Source organism: Oryctolagus cuniculus, chromosome X (genome assembly GCF_964237555.1).
Source record: "Oryctolagus cuniculus chromosome X, mOryCun1.1, whole genome shotgun sequence".
NCBI classification, from domain to species: Eukaryota; Metazoa; Chordata; class Mammalia; order Lagomorpha; family Leporidae; genus Oryctolagus; species Oryctolagus cuniculus.
Window position 1 is genome coordinate 133,315,736 of NC_091453.1, and position 15,814 is coordinate 133,331,549.

Genomic DNA, 15,814 nt, shown 5'->3' on the forward strand with positions numbered 1-15,814 from the left:
ATCTTTAAAAAAAAAGAAAAGATTTGTTTATTTACTCACTTGCAAGAGTGAGTGAGTGAGAGAGAAAGAGAGACATCTTCCATGCATTAGTTCACTCCCCAACTGGATGCAATGGCTAGGGCTAGGTCAGGCCAAAGCCAAGAGCCAGCAATTTCTTTTGGTTTTCTCAGTGGGTGGCAAGTGCCTAAGTACTTGGGCCAGCTTCCGCTGCTTTCCCAGGCACATTAGCAGAGAGCTGGATAGGAAGTGAAGCAGCCAAGACATAAACTAGTGCCCGTATGGGATACCCGTGTTGCAGGTGGCAGAGTAACCCACTACACCGCAACACCAGCCCGACTATTGAGCTTTCTTTCATGATTCTGTTGGTTATTTATATGGCTTCCTTTGAAAAATGTTTGTTCAGCTCTATTGTCCATTTTTAATTGTTTTTTTTTTTGCTTTTTTTTTTTTTTTGCTATTGGGCTGAGTTCCTTATATATCCTGGATATTAACCTCTCATTAGATGTATAGCTTGCAAATATCTTCTCCCATTCTGTAGGTTGTTTCTTCACTCTGTTATTTCCTTTGCTGTACAGAAATTCTTTAGTTTGATGGAATCCCATTTGTCTGGTTTTGCTCTTGGTCCCCATACTTACGGATTCTGATCTAAAAATCCTTTTCCATTACAATGTACTTAAGTGCTTCCCCTACATTTTCTTCTAGTAGTTTTAAAGTTTTTGATCTTAAATTTAGGTCTTTAATCCATTTTGAGTTGATTTTGAAATGAGGTGAGAGAGAGGTATAATTTAATTCTTTTGCACAGATATCTGATTTTCTCAGCATTATTCATTTTTTTAAAGATTTATTTATTTGAAAGGCAGTGTTACAGAGAGGCAGAAGCAGAGGCACAGAGAGAGAGAGAGAGAGAGAGAGGTCTTTCATCTGCTGGTTCACTCTCCAAATGACTGCAATGGCCAAAGATGTGCCAATACGAAGCCAGGAACCAGGGTCTCCCATGCTGGTGCAGGGGCCTGAAGCACTTGGGCCATCTTGTACCGCTTTCCCAGGCCATAGCAGCGAGCTAGATTGGAAGTGGAGCAGCTGGGACTGGAACCACTGCCTAGATGTGATGCTGGCACTGCAAGCAGTGGCTTTCCTTGCTACGCCACAGCGCTGGCCCCGACACTCATTTTTAAAAATATTTTTAAGGTATACAAATTTCATGTATTTCATATATACAGATTTAGGAGCATAGTGATACTTCCAGTCATACCCTCCCTCCTTCCCACACTCTCACCCTTCCTCCTCCTTCCTCTCTTATTCCCTTTGTTAATTTTTACAGTGATCTACTTTGTTTACTTTATAAAATTAATCCTACACTAAGTAAAGAGTTCAACAAATAGTAAGAAGAAAAAAAACGCTGTTCCTCAGCAGTAGAGACAAGGGCTGTAAACAATCATCGAATCTCAAAATGTCAATTTCATTCCTATACATTACATTTTTTGGTACTCTAAAAGACCGTCCTTTTTTCAATGCATGTTTTTAGCACTTTTATCAAAGATCAGTTGGCTGTAGATGTGTTGGTTTATTTCTAGTGTTTTTACTCCATTAGTCTATCAATTTGTTTTCATGCCAATATCATGATATTTTAATTACAGCTTTGCAATACATTTTAAACTCAGGTAGTGGAATGCCTCCTGCTTTATTCTTTTTTCTCAATATTTTGCAATTCCATAAAAATTTTAGTAGTTTTTTCTAGTTCTATGAAAAATGTCATTGGAATTTTGATAGGGACTGCATTGAACCTGTAAATCACTTTGGGTAGCATCAAATTTTAATGATATTGATTCTTCCAATCCATGTACCTGGGGTATCTTTCCATTTCTTTGTGTTGTCTTCAATTTCTTTAATCAATGTTTTACAATTTTCATTGTACAGCTCTTTTGTCTCTGGCTAAATTTATTTTTAGATATCTTATATTTTTGGTAACTATTAGAAATGAGATTGCTTTCTTTATTCCTTTTTCAGATGATTCACTATTGGTGTATAACAGTGCAGCTGATTTTTTTGTACATTGACTTTGTATTCTGCAACTTTGTTGAATTTATTAGTACTAACAGCTTTTTGGAAGAGTCTTTGAGGTTTTCTATATAAAATCGTTATCTGCAAACGGTGACAATCTGGCCTCCTCCTTTCTGATTTATTTATGTCTTTTATTTCTTTCTCTTGAGTAATTTCTCTGGCTTGGACTTCCAGTACTATATTGAATAAAAGTGGTGAAAGTGGACACATTTGTCTTGTTCCAGATTTTAGAGAGAAAGTCTTCAGCTTCTCCTCATTCAGTATGATATTAGCTGGTGGATTCTTAGAGATGTATGGCCTTTATTATGTTGAGATACACTCCTCTCTTTTTTTAAAAGATTTATTTATTTATTTGAAAGTCAAAGTTATACAGAGAGAGAAAGAGAGGGAGGGAGGGAGGGAGGAAGGGGGAGAGAGAGAGAGAGAGAGAGAGTCTTCCATCCACTGCTTCACTCCCCAACTGGCCACAACGGCCAGAGCTGTGCCAATCTGAAGCCAGGAGCCAGGTGCTTCCTCCGGTCTCCCATATGAGTGCAGGGCCCCAGGACTTGGGCCATCTTCTACTGCTTTTCCAGACCACAACAGAGAGCTGGATCAGAAGCGGAGCACTCGGGACTTGAACCGGCACCCATATGGGATGCTGGCACGGTAGGTGGAGGCTTTACCTGCTAAGCCACAGTGCCAGCCCTGTGATACATTCCTTCTATACCTAAATAGTTCAGAATTCTTATCAGGAAGGGATGTTGAATTTTATCAAATACCTTTTCTGCATCTATTGAGATGACCATATGGTTTTTGTTCTCTGTTCTGTTGATGTGGTGCTTTATGTTTATTGATTTGTGTATGTCAAACCATCCTTGAATCCCTAGGATGAATCTCATTTTTAAAAAAATTATTTATTTAGTTGAAAAGCAGAGTGACAGACAGAGAGAGGGACACACACACCCACCCTTCCACCCCCCCCCAACATCTTTCATCTACTGGTTCATTCCCCAAATGGCTGCAACAGCCAGTTCTGTGCTAGAAACTACATCCTGGTCTCTCACATGAGTGGCAGGGGCCTAACTATTTGGACCATATTCCACATGGCATTAGCTGGATGCTATATTGGAACCAGAGTAGCTGGGACTTGAAACAGCCCTGTGATATGGGATGCCAGCATCACATGTGGCAGCTTAACCTGCTATACCACAACACTGGCCCAAATCCCACTGCACCATGGTCATCTTTTCAATGTGGTGTTGGATTTGATTTTTCTAGCATTTTGTTGAGGATTTTTGTCAAGTCGGATTTTTTTTCAGGTATATAAGGCTGGTTCACTATTTGAAAATCAATTAATGTAATTTATCACATCAATAGTCTAAAAAAGAAAAATCACATAACAATATCAATATGTACAGAAAAATCATTTTGCAAAATCCAACACCTAATCCAAATAAAAACTCTTAATAAACTAGAAATAGAAGAAATTCCCCCAGCTTGATAAATAATACCTACAAAAAAACCCTACAGCTAATGTACTAAATGGTGAGAAACTCAAAGCTTTCCCCTTAAAATCAGGAACAAAGCAAGAATATCCCTCCCATCAATGCTTTTCACATTGGACTGGAATTACTAGTTAATGAAACAAAATAAAAATAAATAAAAATATGCATATGTTCACAGATGACATGATGGTCTATGATGGATCTTTAAAAAGTTCATGGAAAATGTATATTTTTTAAAAATATGCATGGTTGGGGCCGGTGCTGTGGCATAGCAGGTAAAGCTGCTGCCTTCAGTGCTGGCATCCCATATGGGCATCAGTTCGAACTGCTCCACTTCCAATCCAGCTTGGATCCAGCTATGGCTTGGGAAAGAAGTAGGAGATGGTCCAAGTTCCTGGGCTCCTGCACCTGCAGGGGAGACCTGGAAGAAGCTCGTGGCTCCTGGCTTTGGATCAGCACAGTTGCAGCCATTGCGGTCACTTGGGGAGTGAACCAGCGGGTGAAGATTCTCTCTCTCTCTCTCTCTCTCTCTTTCTTTCTCTCTCTCTGCCTCTGCCTCTCTGTAACTCTGCCTTTCAAAACAAATAAATAAATCTTTTAAAAATTACATTAAAATAAAGTTATTTTTATGCCAAATGAATTTATTCCAGGTATGCAAGCCTCAGTCAACATTTTAAGATCAGTCAATGTAATTCATATCAACCAGACTAAAGAAGAAAAATCATATGATCATATCAGTAGATACTTTGAGTTTCTACCAGTACCTTTTAATTCTATCTTTCCAAGAACTTTGAAGTACCTTTGTACTTTCCTATATACCAGTTATGAAGTAGTGGAGTTTGAAATTAAAATGAGAGTAGCATTATATCAGCACTTTCCAAAATGGTATACCTAGGTATAAATATAACAAAATATGCACAAAATTTTTAAGGAAAACTACAAAACTCTGATGAAATATGGTAAATCAAAAAAACTACATAAATGGAGGTATTCCATGTAAGTGGATAGGATCCTCAATATTGTCAAGATGTCAATTCTTTCCAGTTTGATCTATAGATTCAATGCAATTTCAATCAAAATCCCAGCAAATTATTTTGTGTAATTGACAAATTGATTCTAAGGTTTGTATGGAGAGGCAAATGACCCAGAATGCTTCACACAATATTAAAGGAGAACCACTTTGGAGGACTGACACTATCTGATTTCAAGACTTACTATGTATAAAGTTACAGATATCAAGACTGTGGTATTGGTGGGGGAAAAAAAAACAGATCAATGGAACAGAACAGACAGCCAAGAAATAGACCCACATAAAAAACAGTCAACTAATCTTTGACAATTCAATGAAGCAAAGGTAATCTTTTCAGCAAATGGTGCTTGGAACAGTTGGATATCCACACGTAAAAACAAAGAAAAATGAATCTAGGCACAGACCTTATACTCTTCACAAAGTTAACTCAAAATTGATCATAAGCCTAAATATAAAATGAGAAACTGTAAAACTCCTAGATAATAACATAGGAAAATATCTAGATGACATTTCGTTTGGTGATGCCTTTTTAGATACAACACCAAAGGTATAATCCATGAAAAAAAAATTGATGAGTTAGACTTCCTTAAAATTAAAAATTCTGTTGTATGGAAGACACTGTTAGGAGAATGAAAAGATAAGCCAGACTAGGAGAAAATATTTGCAAAAGATTGTTACCAGAAATATACAAGAAAGTCTTTTTTAAAGATCAATTAATTAATTAGTTAATTTGGAAGGGAGACAGAGATTGATCTTTCATCTGCTGGATCACTCCTCAAATGGCTCCAACTGCTGGGACTGGACTAGGCCAATGCCAGGAGTCAGGAACTCCACACAGGTGGCAGGGACTCAAGTACTTGAGTCATCATGCCCTGCTTCCCAGGTGAATTAGCAGGTCACTGGATCAGAAGCAGAGTTTCTAGGATTCAAACCAGTGCTCTAATATTGGATGTGAGTATCCCAAGCAGCAGCTTAACCCACTACGCCACAACACCAACCCCAAGAAACTCTTTAAATTCAGCAATAAGAAAGAAAACAACCTTATTAAAAATGGCCTGCAAACCTTAAAAGACACCACCCAAAAGAAGACATACAGATGGCAGTCAAGCGTATGAAAAGATGCTGCAAATCATATGTCATCAGGGAAATGCAAAGTGAAACAATGAGCTACTGCTATACAACTACTAGAATGGCCCAAACCCAGAGCACTGACACCACCAAATGCTGGGGAGGAGGTGGAGCAATAGGAATTCTCATTTCAACAGATGTGTTTCTTAGTATGTATGTCAAGGATTTGAAAACTTACCTCAAGATAAAAGCCTACACATGAATGTTTACAGCAGCTCTATCATAATTACCAGACCTGGAAGCAACTAAGTGTCTTCTACCAGTAGGTGAATATAATATGGTATATCCAGACAACAGAATATTATTCAGTGGTAAAAATAAATGAGCTATCAAGCCATAAAAAGATACAGAGGAAGCTTAAATGCATAGTTCTAACTGAAATAAACCAATCAGAAAGGATTACATCCTATACAATTACAACTGTATATTCTGGAAAATCCAAGAAATAAATTAGAAAATTAAGTGAAATGAACAAATTCATTGAAAAAATATAGTTTATCAAAAGGTACACAACAAGGAATAGAAAATCCAACTAAAGAGGATGAATTTTTAATTGAAAAATCTTTCCACAAAGCAAACTTCAAGCTCAGCAGGTTTTTCTGGTAAGTTGTACCAATTACTTAAGATAGAAATAATACCAATTACATATATGCTTTTCCAGAGAATTAAAAAAGAGGAAAAGCTTTATAGTTTGCTTTATGAGGTCAGAATAACATTTTTGCCAAAACCAGATAGACATTATGAGAAAAATATTATAGGCTAACTCTCCCTAATGAACACTAATTTTAAAAAGTTTAAAACAAAATATGAGTAAAACAAAGGTAGTGACTTATAAAAAGGCTGCTTCGTCATGATAAAGTTGTGTTAATTCCAGGAATGTGAGATTGGTTTAGCATTCAAAAATAAAACAATAAACTTCTTCATAATATCAAGGTAAATATCATATGATCATAACATGTTTTGGTCACAAAAATGGTAAGTACATGAAGGATTAATTTATTACATTTATTACATTTTTCTAAGTGAAATACATCAAACATGGAAAATCATATGAATTCATTTATATGTGGAATCTAAAAATGTCAAACTCATAGAAGGTAAACAAATGGCTGACGGGGACTAGTGAGTGCGGGGATCCAATATACAGAATGGATGATGTTAACTAATTCAATTGGGATAGTCATTACACAATTCAGACACATACAAAATCATCATGTTGTAAATGTTGAATATATACGATCTTTGTCAATTAAATTACAAGTTGACCTCTTCAAAAGCATCATGTAATAGATCAATTTGTGAATATGTGAAATCTCTCCCTGGGCACCCACCATGGCCTGCCATTGAGAACTCATCCAGGCTCAGGGCTTTCAATGCCATACATGAACTCCCAAACATCTGTCACCATCCCTGACTGTTCCCCAAACTGCACACTTCTATGTCCAGCTGCCTGCCTATCATTTCCAGTCTACTTAGTCTTGGTCCCTTGTTATAGGCTTGCCCACATCAGTCCTTGCCTTTGTGGTGGGCTTCCCACCTGAGACTGAGCTGTTAGTGTCTGGAGTGATTTGGGAACCCACTGGGGACAGAACATGATGTCTTTTGTCTCAGCTCAATTCCATTCTCTTCTTTACTTCTCTCACATGCACAAGGAACTCTGAGACTACAGACTCCAGCTCCTTTCTTCTATTTTTCAGCAAACCCACCAGCCTCTTCTCTGCAAGCTCTGAGCATGCCAGGCCCCCAAGGATCAGCATAAGCTCTGTCTGCATGTGAAACTTAGCATCTGACACTTACCTCTCCATGACCTCACATGGTCCAAACCAGATAGAGAGATTCTTCTTGGAGCCGTAGTGCATTCTGAGTTCTTGCTGCTGCTGTGCCCCCTCCACAGGACCTGCTCTTCTTGGCGCCGCTCAGATAGATGGCTTGGCTTAGGGGGCCGTGGAGGAGGGGTGTTGGACATAATGTCTAGTTCTTTTGCCCCACAGGGCAAAGAACCTTGGTTCCTATCTATCTGAATGGTGGAATTTAGAGAAGTTTCCAATAGTGATGAAGAAGACAAGTGGTCCCTGGATGGCCCATTTATTTCTCTACTCCAGAAAAGAGCAGCATGAGGCCTCGTGGAAGGCACTTCCTGAGATCCATTCCCATGGCGTGAGGGGTGGACCAAGTTACTGGAGGGTGGTGGTTGCAGGCAGTCAACAAAAACATCGTCGAATGAAGTCTGTTCCAATGAGCGGTCTGAGTTTGACCAGCTATCACATCTGGTAGGTAGACTGAAGGAAAAGAAATAGGTATGTTTGACCGAAATGTAGCCATCGACCCACCACAAAGCCCATGCTGGCCTGATTCTCATCCCTCCATTTCCACTTTTGTACGATTCATATACCACATTCCCTCTACAGCCATGTTACACCAACACCTTGGTGCAGGGGAAAAAATGGTTTGTGGCTTTTTTTCACACTATAAGCATCAGATTGAAATGAAGACACAAAGTTAGAAATGAAAGCCACACTGCTGAGAAACATGACTCAATTTGTTTAGTATGGTGCATGCTTCATCTTTCATAGTGGTTGATAGTGATCTGTCCTTGCCTTGGAGGTGGCAGGAAGAGAGGTGAGAGCAGACAAGCCCACTAGAATAGGCTACCACTAAATAGACTGATTTGGTCAATCACCTTGAGTGTATCTCAGCAATGGACTCTGCAAGAGGAGGTGATGGGTTATGTGAACAGAGGATAGCATGCTAGGAGGCCCAGGTCACACAGAAGGCTGAGTGTAAGCATACCTGGCATGGTGCAGTCTTCCAGTCTCACAGTTGGACAGAACCAGATAATCAGGAAGAAAGGGAAACTCTGACTCACTTCTGGTTTCCTCAGTGGCTATGGTATTAGTGTTTGGGTCATCTCTTGGCAAGGAGGAGCTGGCAGCAGAGGCGGTTGGAAGGGAGCTGGCAGGGGATGGCTGCAGGGAGGAGGGTGTGTGAGAGAGGCTCTCCATGGAATCTGCTGGAGAAATCATTTCCAGGTTAATGCTGTAACAATGACTATAACACTCACTCCAAACGTCTTAAACAGCATCTATAAAGCCAAATAGAAGATGCAAATCGCAGCTGGTGTTTGTACTGATGGAGGAGACCATTTCCCCAAGCTATAAACAATGTCTGGGAAAGAAGGCCAATGTTCCAAGAGTGAAGTGTTGAATCAATTAAGAGTTAAAAAAAACAAGCATTCTTGGCCTAAAAATCTGCAGTTAGATTGTCTACACATAGCTTCTTCAAGGCCTTTCAGCAGCCCTGCACCATTATTTATTCACCTAATATATATATATATACATATATATATACACTTAGGATTATGTATATACTGATATATATACATATCTATGTTTTTCTATATAAAACAACACAATATTGCATCTAGTATATGTGCAAAACTGTTCTAATCCCAATGATGCAGCCAAGACAAAGACTTTGCCCTTATCAGTGTTTATATGCTAGCAGAGGACACAAATTAAAGAATCCTGTTAACAACTGGTGTAAATAAAGGGAAGGAAGGAAACATGGTGTTGTGATGGCTCTCAAAATGTATTTGGTGGTGCTGGCATTGTGGCGTAGCGGGTAAAATTGCTGCCTGCAGTGCTGGCATCCCATATAGGTACCGGTTCAAGTCCTGGCTGCTCCACCTCCAATCCAACTCTCTGCTGTGGTCTGGGAAAGCAGTGGAAGATGGCCCAAGTCCTTGGTCCCCTGCACCTGTGTAGGAGACCTGGAAGAAGCTCTTGGCTCCTGGCTTTGGATCAACGCAGCTCCAGCCTTTGCGGCCATTTGGGGAGTGAACCAGCAGATGGAAAACCTCTCTCTCTCTCTCTCTCTCTCTCTCTCCCTCCCTCCCTCCCTCTCTGTAATACTTCTTTTCAAATAAAATAAATAAATCTTTAAATAAAAAATGTATTTGGATCTGGAACCAATGACAACTCTAGGTCAGAAAAGGCCAATGGGAAGCCTGATTTTATTTCCCTTTTAAACAGAGTTGGCAGTTCAGGATTCCTGAGTCAATGTGACCTAGACTTCCTGGGTTCAATTCCAGGCTCTGCTACCTAACCACAGTGAACTTGGCCAAGTAACTCACCTACCTTCTCCAAATTTTCTTCTCTGTAAACTGAAGGTAGTGATAGCAAATATCCCATAGAACCAGTTTGGGGATAAGATGAGTTAATATGCAAAAGTGGAGCTTCTGGCCAGACACATGCAATATAGTCACTACTCTATCATTGCTGGAGACTCAACTCTATAAAAATTTTTTTGATGCATCTGTGCCTACACTGTAGGAGGTTGCAGTTATCTGTGGCAAACTGCAGTTTGAAACTATTAAATGGAAAACAGAAATAAATAAACATGTCATCAGCTTATAATTGCCCATCATTCTGAGTAGTTGTATGAAATCTGCTGTCTTGCTCCATCCTGCTCAGGGCATTCTGAATCATCCCTTGTTCAGTGCATCTCATTTGACATTTAGTGTCTGGCTTTGTTAACAGACCTATTGCTGTAGTATCACAGTGCTTGTGTTCAAGAAACCCTTATTGTACTTAACAATGGCTCCAAAGTGCAACAAATTCAGGTACGTCAAAGAGAAACCTCAAAGAGCTTCCTTTCAGCAGAGGAGTGAAAGCTCTTAATTTCACACAAAAAGAAAAAAGGGCATACACTGAGGTTGCAACAAATACAGTAGCAACAAACAAATCTTCCATCCATAAAATTTTAAGAAGGAAAAAGACATTTCTGCTATGTGTGCTGTTGTACTTCAAATTGCAAAGTTACAGTTGTAGAAAGTGATCATATGGTTTAGAACTACCTACAGCTGTAGGAATCTGCTGCAGGGGGTCTGGGGGGAGGGCTTTGGAACATATTCCCACCAGATAAAGGGTGGACTATTGTATGTTAAAAGCCACAGGAAAGTACTTAAGGTTCAATTCTCAGCTGAAGAAGATCCTGCCCTTATTTCTGGGGGTGGGAGTGGGGGGGGTTGGCAGGCAACTACAAGAAATGAAAGGAGTGGTGGTGCCTCACTCATTCCTGTTACCCTTAGGTTACTTGGCAATGTATTATGTAAATATATATAGTATGGTATAACTCCTGGATAAGGAAAGAAACAGCTAACATGATCCATGAATACATACCTAGTTTGGGCTCAAGTTAAGAAATAACCCTGACTCTCCATTGCCATCTAGTGTTATAATGTGGGATATGTCAATGACATTCAATGTAGGCCATGGGATTTAGATAAGGTTTTGTGTATTATACTAAAAAGTTTAAAGAAACCATATTCAGAATCCCATGTTTTGAGGATAAGGGAATGGTGAAATAGTTCCAGGGTCTCAACAACAAAAATCTATGAAGGGAAGTGAAGGTTACAATATACCTGGTATAGCAATGGTAATGTGTGTGTGTGTGTGTGTGTGCGCGCGTGTGTCTATGAGAGAGAGAGAGACTAAAAGAGAGAGTGAGTAAGCACGTGCCTTCTAATGGTTCAATTGTTCCCCCCCACCCCGACCATAAATGGCCGAGAGCAAACTTATAGCTATTTCCCTTGCAGAGACCTTGAGGCAGTTGGAGATATGAGTAATTATTTCCTGCCTTTGATAAGTAACTAAGTTCTTCCTTTCTACCCTTTGTTAATGAACACCTCAATAAACACCAGAAAAGCTGGAGTTTCATGAATCTCTGGAATATGGTTATAGTTGATATTTCTAGAGAAGCATGTGAATCATCATAACTTTCACTGTATGTATCCTCTGTGGCTGAGTGAAAGCAAAGACACGAAGGGGCTTTGAAGCCAGCAAGATCACTTGCAATGCTCAGTGTATAGATGGATTCTGTCTTCCCACATGTGAAGCTACAATTTCTGGTACTGCATTTGGAGTGAACAGCTCTGACACAGATGAGCAGTCTCGGCTCCTTGAACTGTTTGATTGAAGTAGCTCTTCAGTACAAACCACCTTTTAGCACATGGGAGTTCCACTTCCACTCTTACCTGCATGGTCTTCCAGGTGGCCAAGGTTGCAGACCTGACTGATGCTGTGCACCCACACCTGCATTTCCTCCTCCGTCTTGGCCACAAGATAGAATGTACGGGAAGTGGTCTTGACAATGAACACAAAATTATTCTGAAATTCCTTGCGAACAAAGCTGGGACCTGCATGTTTCCACACGGTGCACTCACTGAGGTCTATCACACGGATGGGCTTGCTGGAGTGCTTGCTCCTGTAGTACTCCAAGACGTCAGGGTTGCCACTCATACGGCCTCGCCGGAGGACAAACCAGCGCTTGCGCCAGGCCTGCATGGAAGCGATTCAACAAGGAGTTAACAGACCAATTGCTCTTGTTTCTCAGGCTCTGCTAAGAACATATCATGACAAAGAGAGCAGGAAAGAAGAAAACCAGCCATCTGCATGATGAAATACTTTGAATTAAAGGACTCGTGCACCACTTTCAAATCTGCTCTGGTGCATACTTTTAAAGATGGATCAGTATTGGGAAGTGTAGTCATGGTGTTCACACCCATAGTCTTAAGGTCCAGACTTAGCACAAATTTAGTGCATATTCATGCTTTAAAATACCTCTGAGCTTTGGAGTTAAGAAAATGTTTTAAGATGGCAGACACTGCAGCATTCACCCCCCTAATCACAGTGTTTCTCAATCAGGGATGGTTTTGTTTGTCATAAAGGCAGGGGCGGGTGGTGGTAGCAGTGGCAGGAATTGTCAGCATTAAGCTTTCCTTAATAGAACCAGAAACTTGGAAGGAGCTAAATTTCAAGGTAAGATGAGCAAGCAAAGCTTAGTCCATGCTCAGGAAAGAAAAGAGATTGATATTCCACAGAAACCAGTGCCACTGAGAACTACTGAGAAGTTCCTTGGCATCTCACCTACCCTTGACCTAGAATGTTTGCTGTAGACAGTACAGTCTGTTGGCCCAGTACAAAGAAGGGCTGTAGATTCCAGGCTTGGGAAAGTTAACTGCAATTGATCATATGCCCCAAGAACCCTCTGGATCTGTAAACTTCTCTGCCACCTCCTGAAGCCTGAGAGAAGGAAGTGGGGCACCTCTTCAAGTTTTCTATCTTCCTTTGCTCATTGCATGCCAACATCTTGGCCACATGGATAGCAGGCCCTTACTTTCTTTTTTATTTAGAGATTTGTTTATTTATTTGAAAGTCACACACAGAGAGAAGGAGAGGCAGAGAGAGGTCTTCCATCTGCTAGTTCACTCCCCAATTGGCCACACTGGCCAGAGCTGTGCCAATCCAAAGCCGGGATCCAGGAGTTTCTTCCAGGTCTCCCATGTGGATGCAGGGGCCCAAGCACCTGGGCCATCTTCTACTGCTTTCCCAGGCCACAGCAGAGAGCTGGATCGAAAGTAGAGCAGCCAGGACTCAAACAGGCAGCCAGGGATGCCAGCACTGCAGGTGGCAGCTCCACCTGCTACACCACAGAGCTGGCCCCAACGGGTCCTTACTTTCTGCTAAAGGGAACTGACTATAGAGAAAGGTGATATGATTATAGCAAGTCTTTCTTCGATGGGAGATGCTCAGTGTTAGTTGTCAAATGCAAGTGGAGAGATTTATAGCTCTATGGTTTTCTCTCCCATGCAGTGGCTTGTGTGACAGCAGGAAAGTGCAGGGATCTGCCAGGAAGCATGGTGACCGCTGGAACAGGAAGTCTTTTGTATCTCTAGCTTCATTTATGCCCAAAACTGTATAAGCTCACCAGTTTTGACCAGAGGCGAGGAAAAAAAGAAAAGCCACAATTTGGAGTGTCCTCAGCTTTCTCCCTACTCACAGAATGTGAGATCTGAGGTCATAGAGAACCCAAAGAGTTGAAAAGAACAGGCAAAGGCCAGTGGTCACAAATAACCCATGACAACAACTTCTTTCTAGGCTGTGGCAAGAGCAGCAAGCAGAATGAGGGCAGTCACTCCATGTCAGCTTGGGGCTTGTGAAACTTGGTTTAATTCTGCCTTTGAGAAGACGTTGGGCCACTCTGGAGACAGACAAAGCAGTGTGATTAAGTCCATTCTTTAAAAAAAGATGTTCATTTGAAAGGCAGAGAAACAGAGAGGTAGAGACAGAGAGGGAGAGAGAGAGACTGATAGAGACAAACAAAGACACAGAGAGCTTCCACCTGCCAGTTCACTTCCCAAATGACTGTGATGCCCAGGACTAAGTCAAACTGAAGGCAGGGGCCAGGAAATCCACCTAGGCCTCCCAAGTGGGTGGCAGGGGCCCAAATACTTGAGCCATCATCTGCTGCCTCTCAGAGTGTGCATAAGCAGGAAGCTGGATTTAGGAATAGAGCCAGGACTCAAATTTAGGCACTCTGATATGGGATGAGGGCATCCCAAGTAGCAGCTTAACCTCTATGCCAAATGCCTGCCCCTAAACCATTTGTGTTTGCTAAGAAAAGTTTTCATGGGGTACCCGGGATACCCCAAACTTTCCAAAAGCCACTTTTGTGGGGAAATGTGAAGAGGAACTTTGTTCCAGTTCCCAAAATTGATTCTAAAAGAGGAAATCGAAATGAACACAGAAAGAAGTTCCATGTTAATTCATTCAACAAACACAAATATGTATGCCACTGTGCAGATAACTAGGGAAGCTGGGAGAGCTGGCCACAGGCCCTGCCTCTCTCCACGCCATGGGTAGCAGGGGAAGTAGGCAGATGGATAAACTGGCATGTGGAGTCAGTGAGATAAGTGCTAAGATAAGGGAAAACCAAGATGCTGTGAACACCCAAGAGAGACATTTCTGTCAGATCCGTGGTCTGGGGAGGCTTCCAGGAAGAAGTCGTGGCTAAGCTGAGGCTGAAGCAGGGCAGAGGAAGTGGCAAGTGTAAAGGCATCAAGATGGAAAAGGCATGAAGGGTTGTATGAGTAGTTCAGCAAGGCTGGAAGGCAGCCATGAAAATGGAAGAGAAAAAGAACAGTCACACAGCAACTTGAACAGGGTGGAGCAGAGTCTTCATGATAAGTCATCCAAAATTGCCAGCCTGGCTTCTCTTAGTTTTAAAGATCCTTACCTAAGAGTTATGATTATACAAAAGCAGAAATAATGTCGCCTTAGAGCTCTTTGCTAAATAGGTCAAAGGCCCAGTTTCTTCAATGGATAAATGATAAGATAAAGCTTTTGTGCAGCAAAGGAAATGATTAACAAAGTGAAGAGATAACCCGCAGAATGTGAGAAAATACAAACTATTCATCTGATAAGAGATTAATATCTAAAATATATAAGGAGTCCAAACAACTCAATAGCAAGAAAGCAAATAACCCAATTTAAAATGTGCAAAGAGGGGCCTGGCGCTGTGGTACAGCAGATAAAGCTGCGGCCTGCAGTTCCAGCATCCCATATGGGCGCTGGTTCAAGACCCGGCTGCTCCACTTCCAATCCAGCTCTCTGCTATGGCCTGGGAAAGCAGTAGAAGATGGGCCAAGTCCTTGGGCCCCTGCACCCACGTGGGAGACCTGGAGGAGGCTCCTGGCTCCTGACTTCAGATCAGTGCAGCTCTGGCCATTGCAGCCATCTGAGGAGTGAACCAGCAGATGGAAGACCTCTCTCTCTCTCTCTCTCTCTCTCTCTCTCTCTCACTGCTTCTCATCTCTCTTTGTGTAACTCTGACTTTCAAATAAATAAATAAATCTTCAAAAAATGTGCAAAGACTCTGGCCTCAGAATCAGCCCTTAAGGCATGCGGATCTGGCTGAAAAGCCCATGAGAGTATTTCAGGCATGGAAAGCCAAGATACTCTGGCAAAAAAAAAATGACCTAAATGAAAGATCTCCGCGAGTGAGATCCCAGTGGAAAGAACAGATTATCAAAGAAGGAGGTACCATTCTCTGAAGGGAGGAGAGAGCTTCCATTTTGACTATGACCTTGTCCAAATATGATCAGAGTCAGCGAACTCAAATGGCTTCCATAGCCTTGGCAACTCATGACAAGAGCCTAGGGTGATTACTGATGCCATAAACAAGAGTGTCAATTTGTAAAGTCAACAACAGGAGTCACTGTGCACTTACTCCTCATGTAGGATCTCTGTCCTTAATGTGCTGTACATTG

General features: G+C 41.3%; 1 protein-coding gene across 3 annotated transcripts in view; it reads right to left on the reverse strand.

Moving 5' to 3' along the window:
• The window catches only part of GAB3 (GRB2 associated binding protein 3), an 84,681-nt gene that overhangs the window by 37,359 nt on the left and 31,508 nt on the right, over positions 1 to 15,814 (reverse strand). The window contains exons 2-4 of one of the 3 annotated variants that reach the window (XM_008249459.4): positions 11,741 to 12,044; positions 8,497 to 8,716; positions 7,504 to 7,985 (exon numbers count right to left, since the gene is read on the reverse strand). In XM_008249459.4, the coding sequence (XP_008247681.1) occupies positions 7,504 to 7,985; positions 8,497 to 8,716; positions 11,741 to 12,044 (1,006 nt within the window). The remainder of the gene's footprint in view (positions 1 to 7,503; positions 7,986 to 8,496; positions 8,717 to 11,740; positions 12,045 to 15,814) is intronic. The other 2 variants (XM_070066346.1, NM_001171383.1) reach the window with 2 other exon arrangements.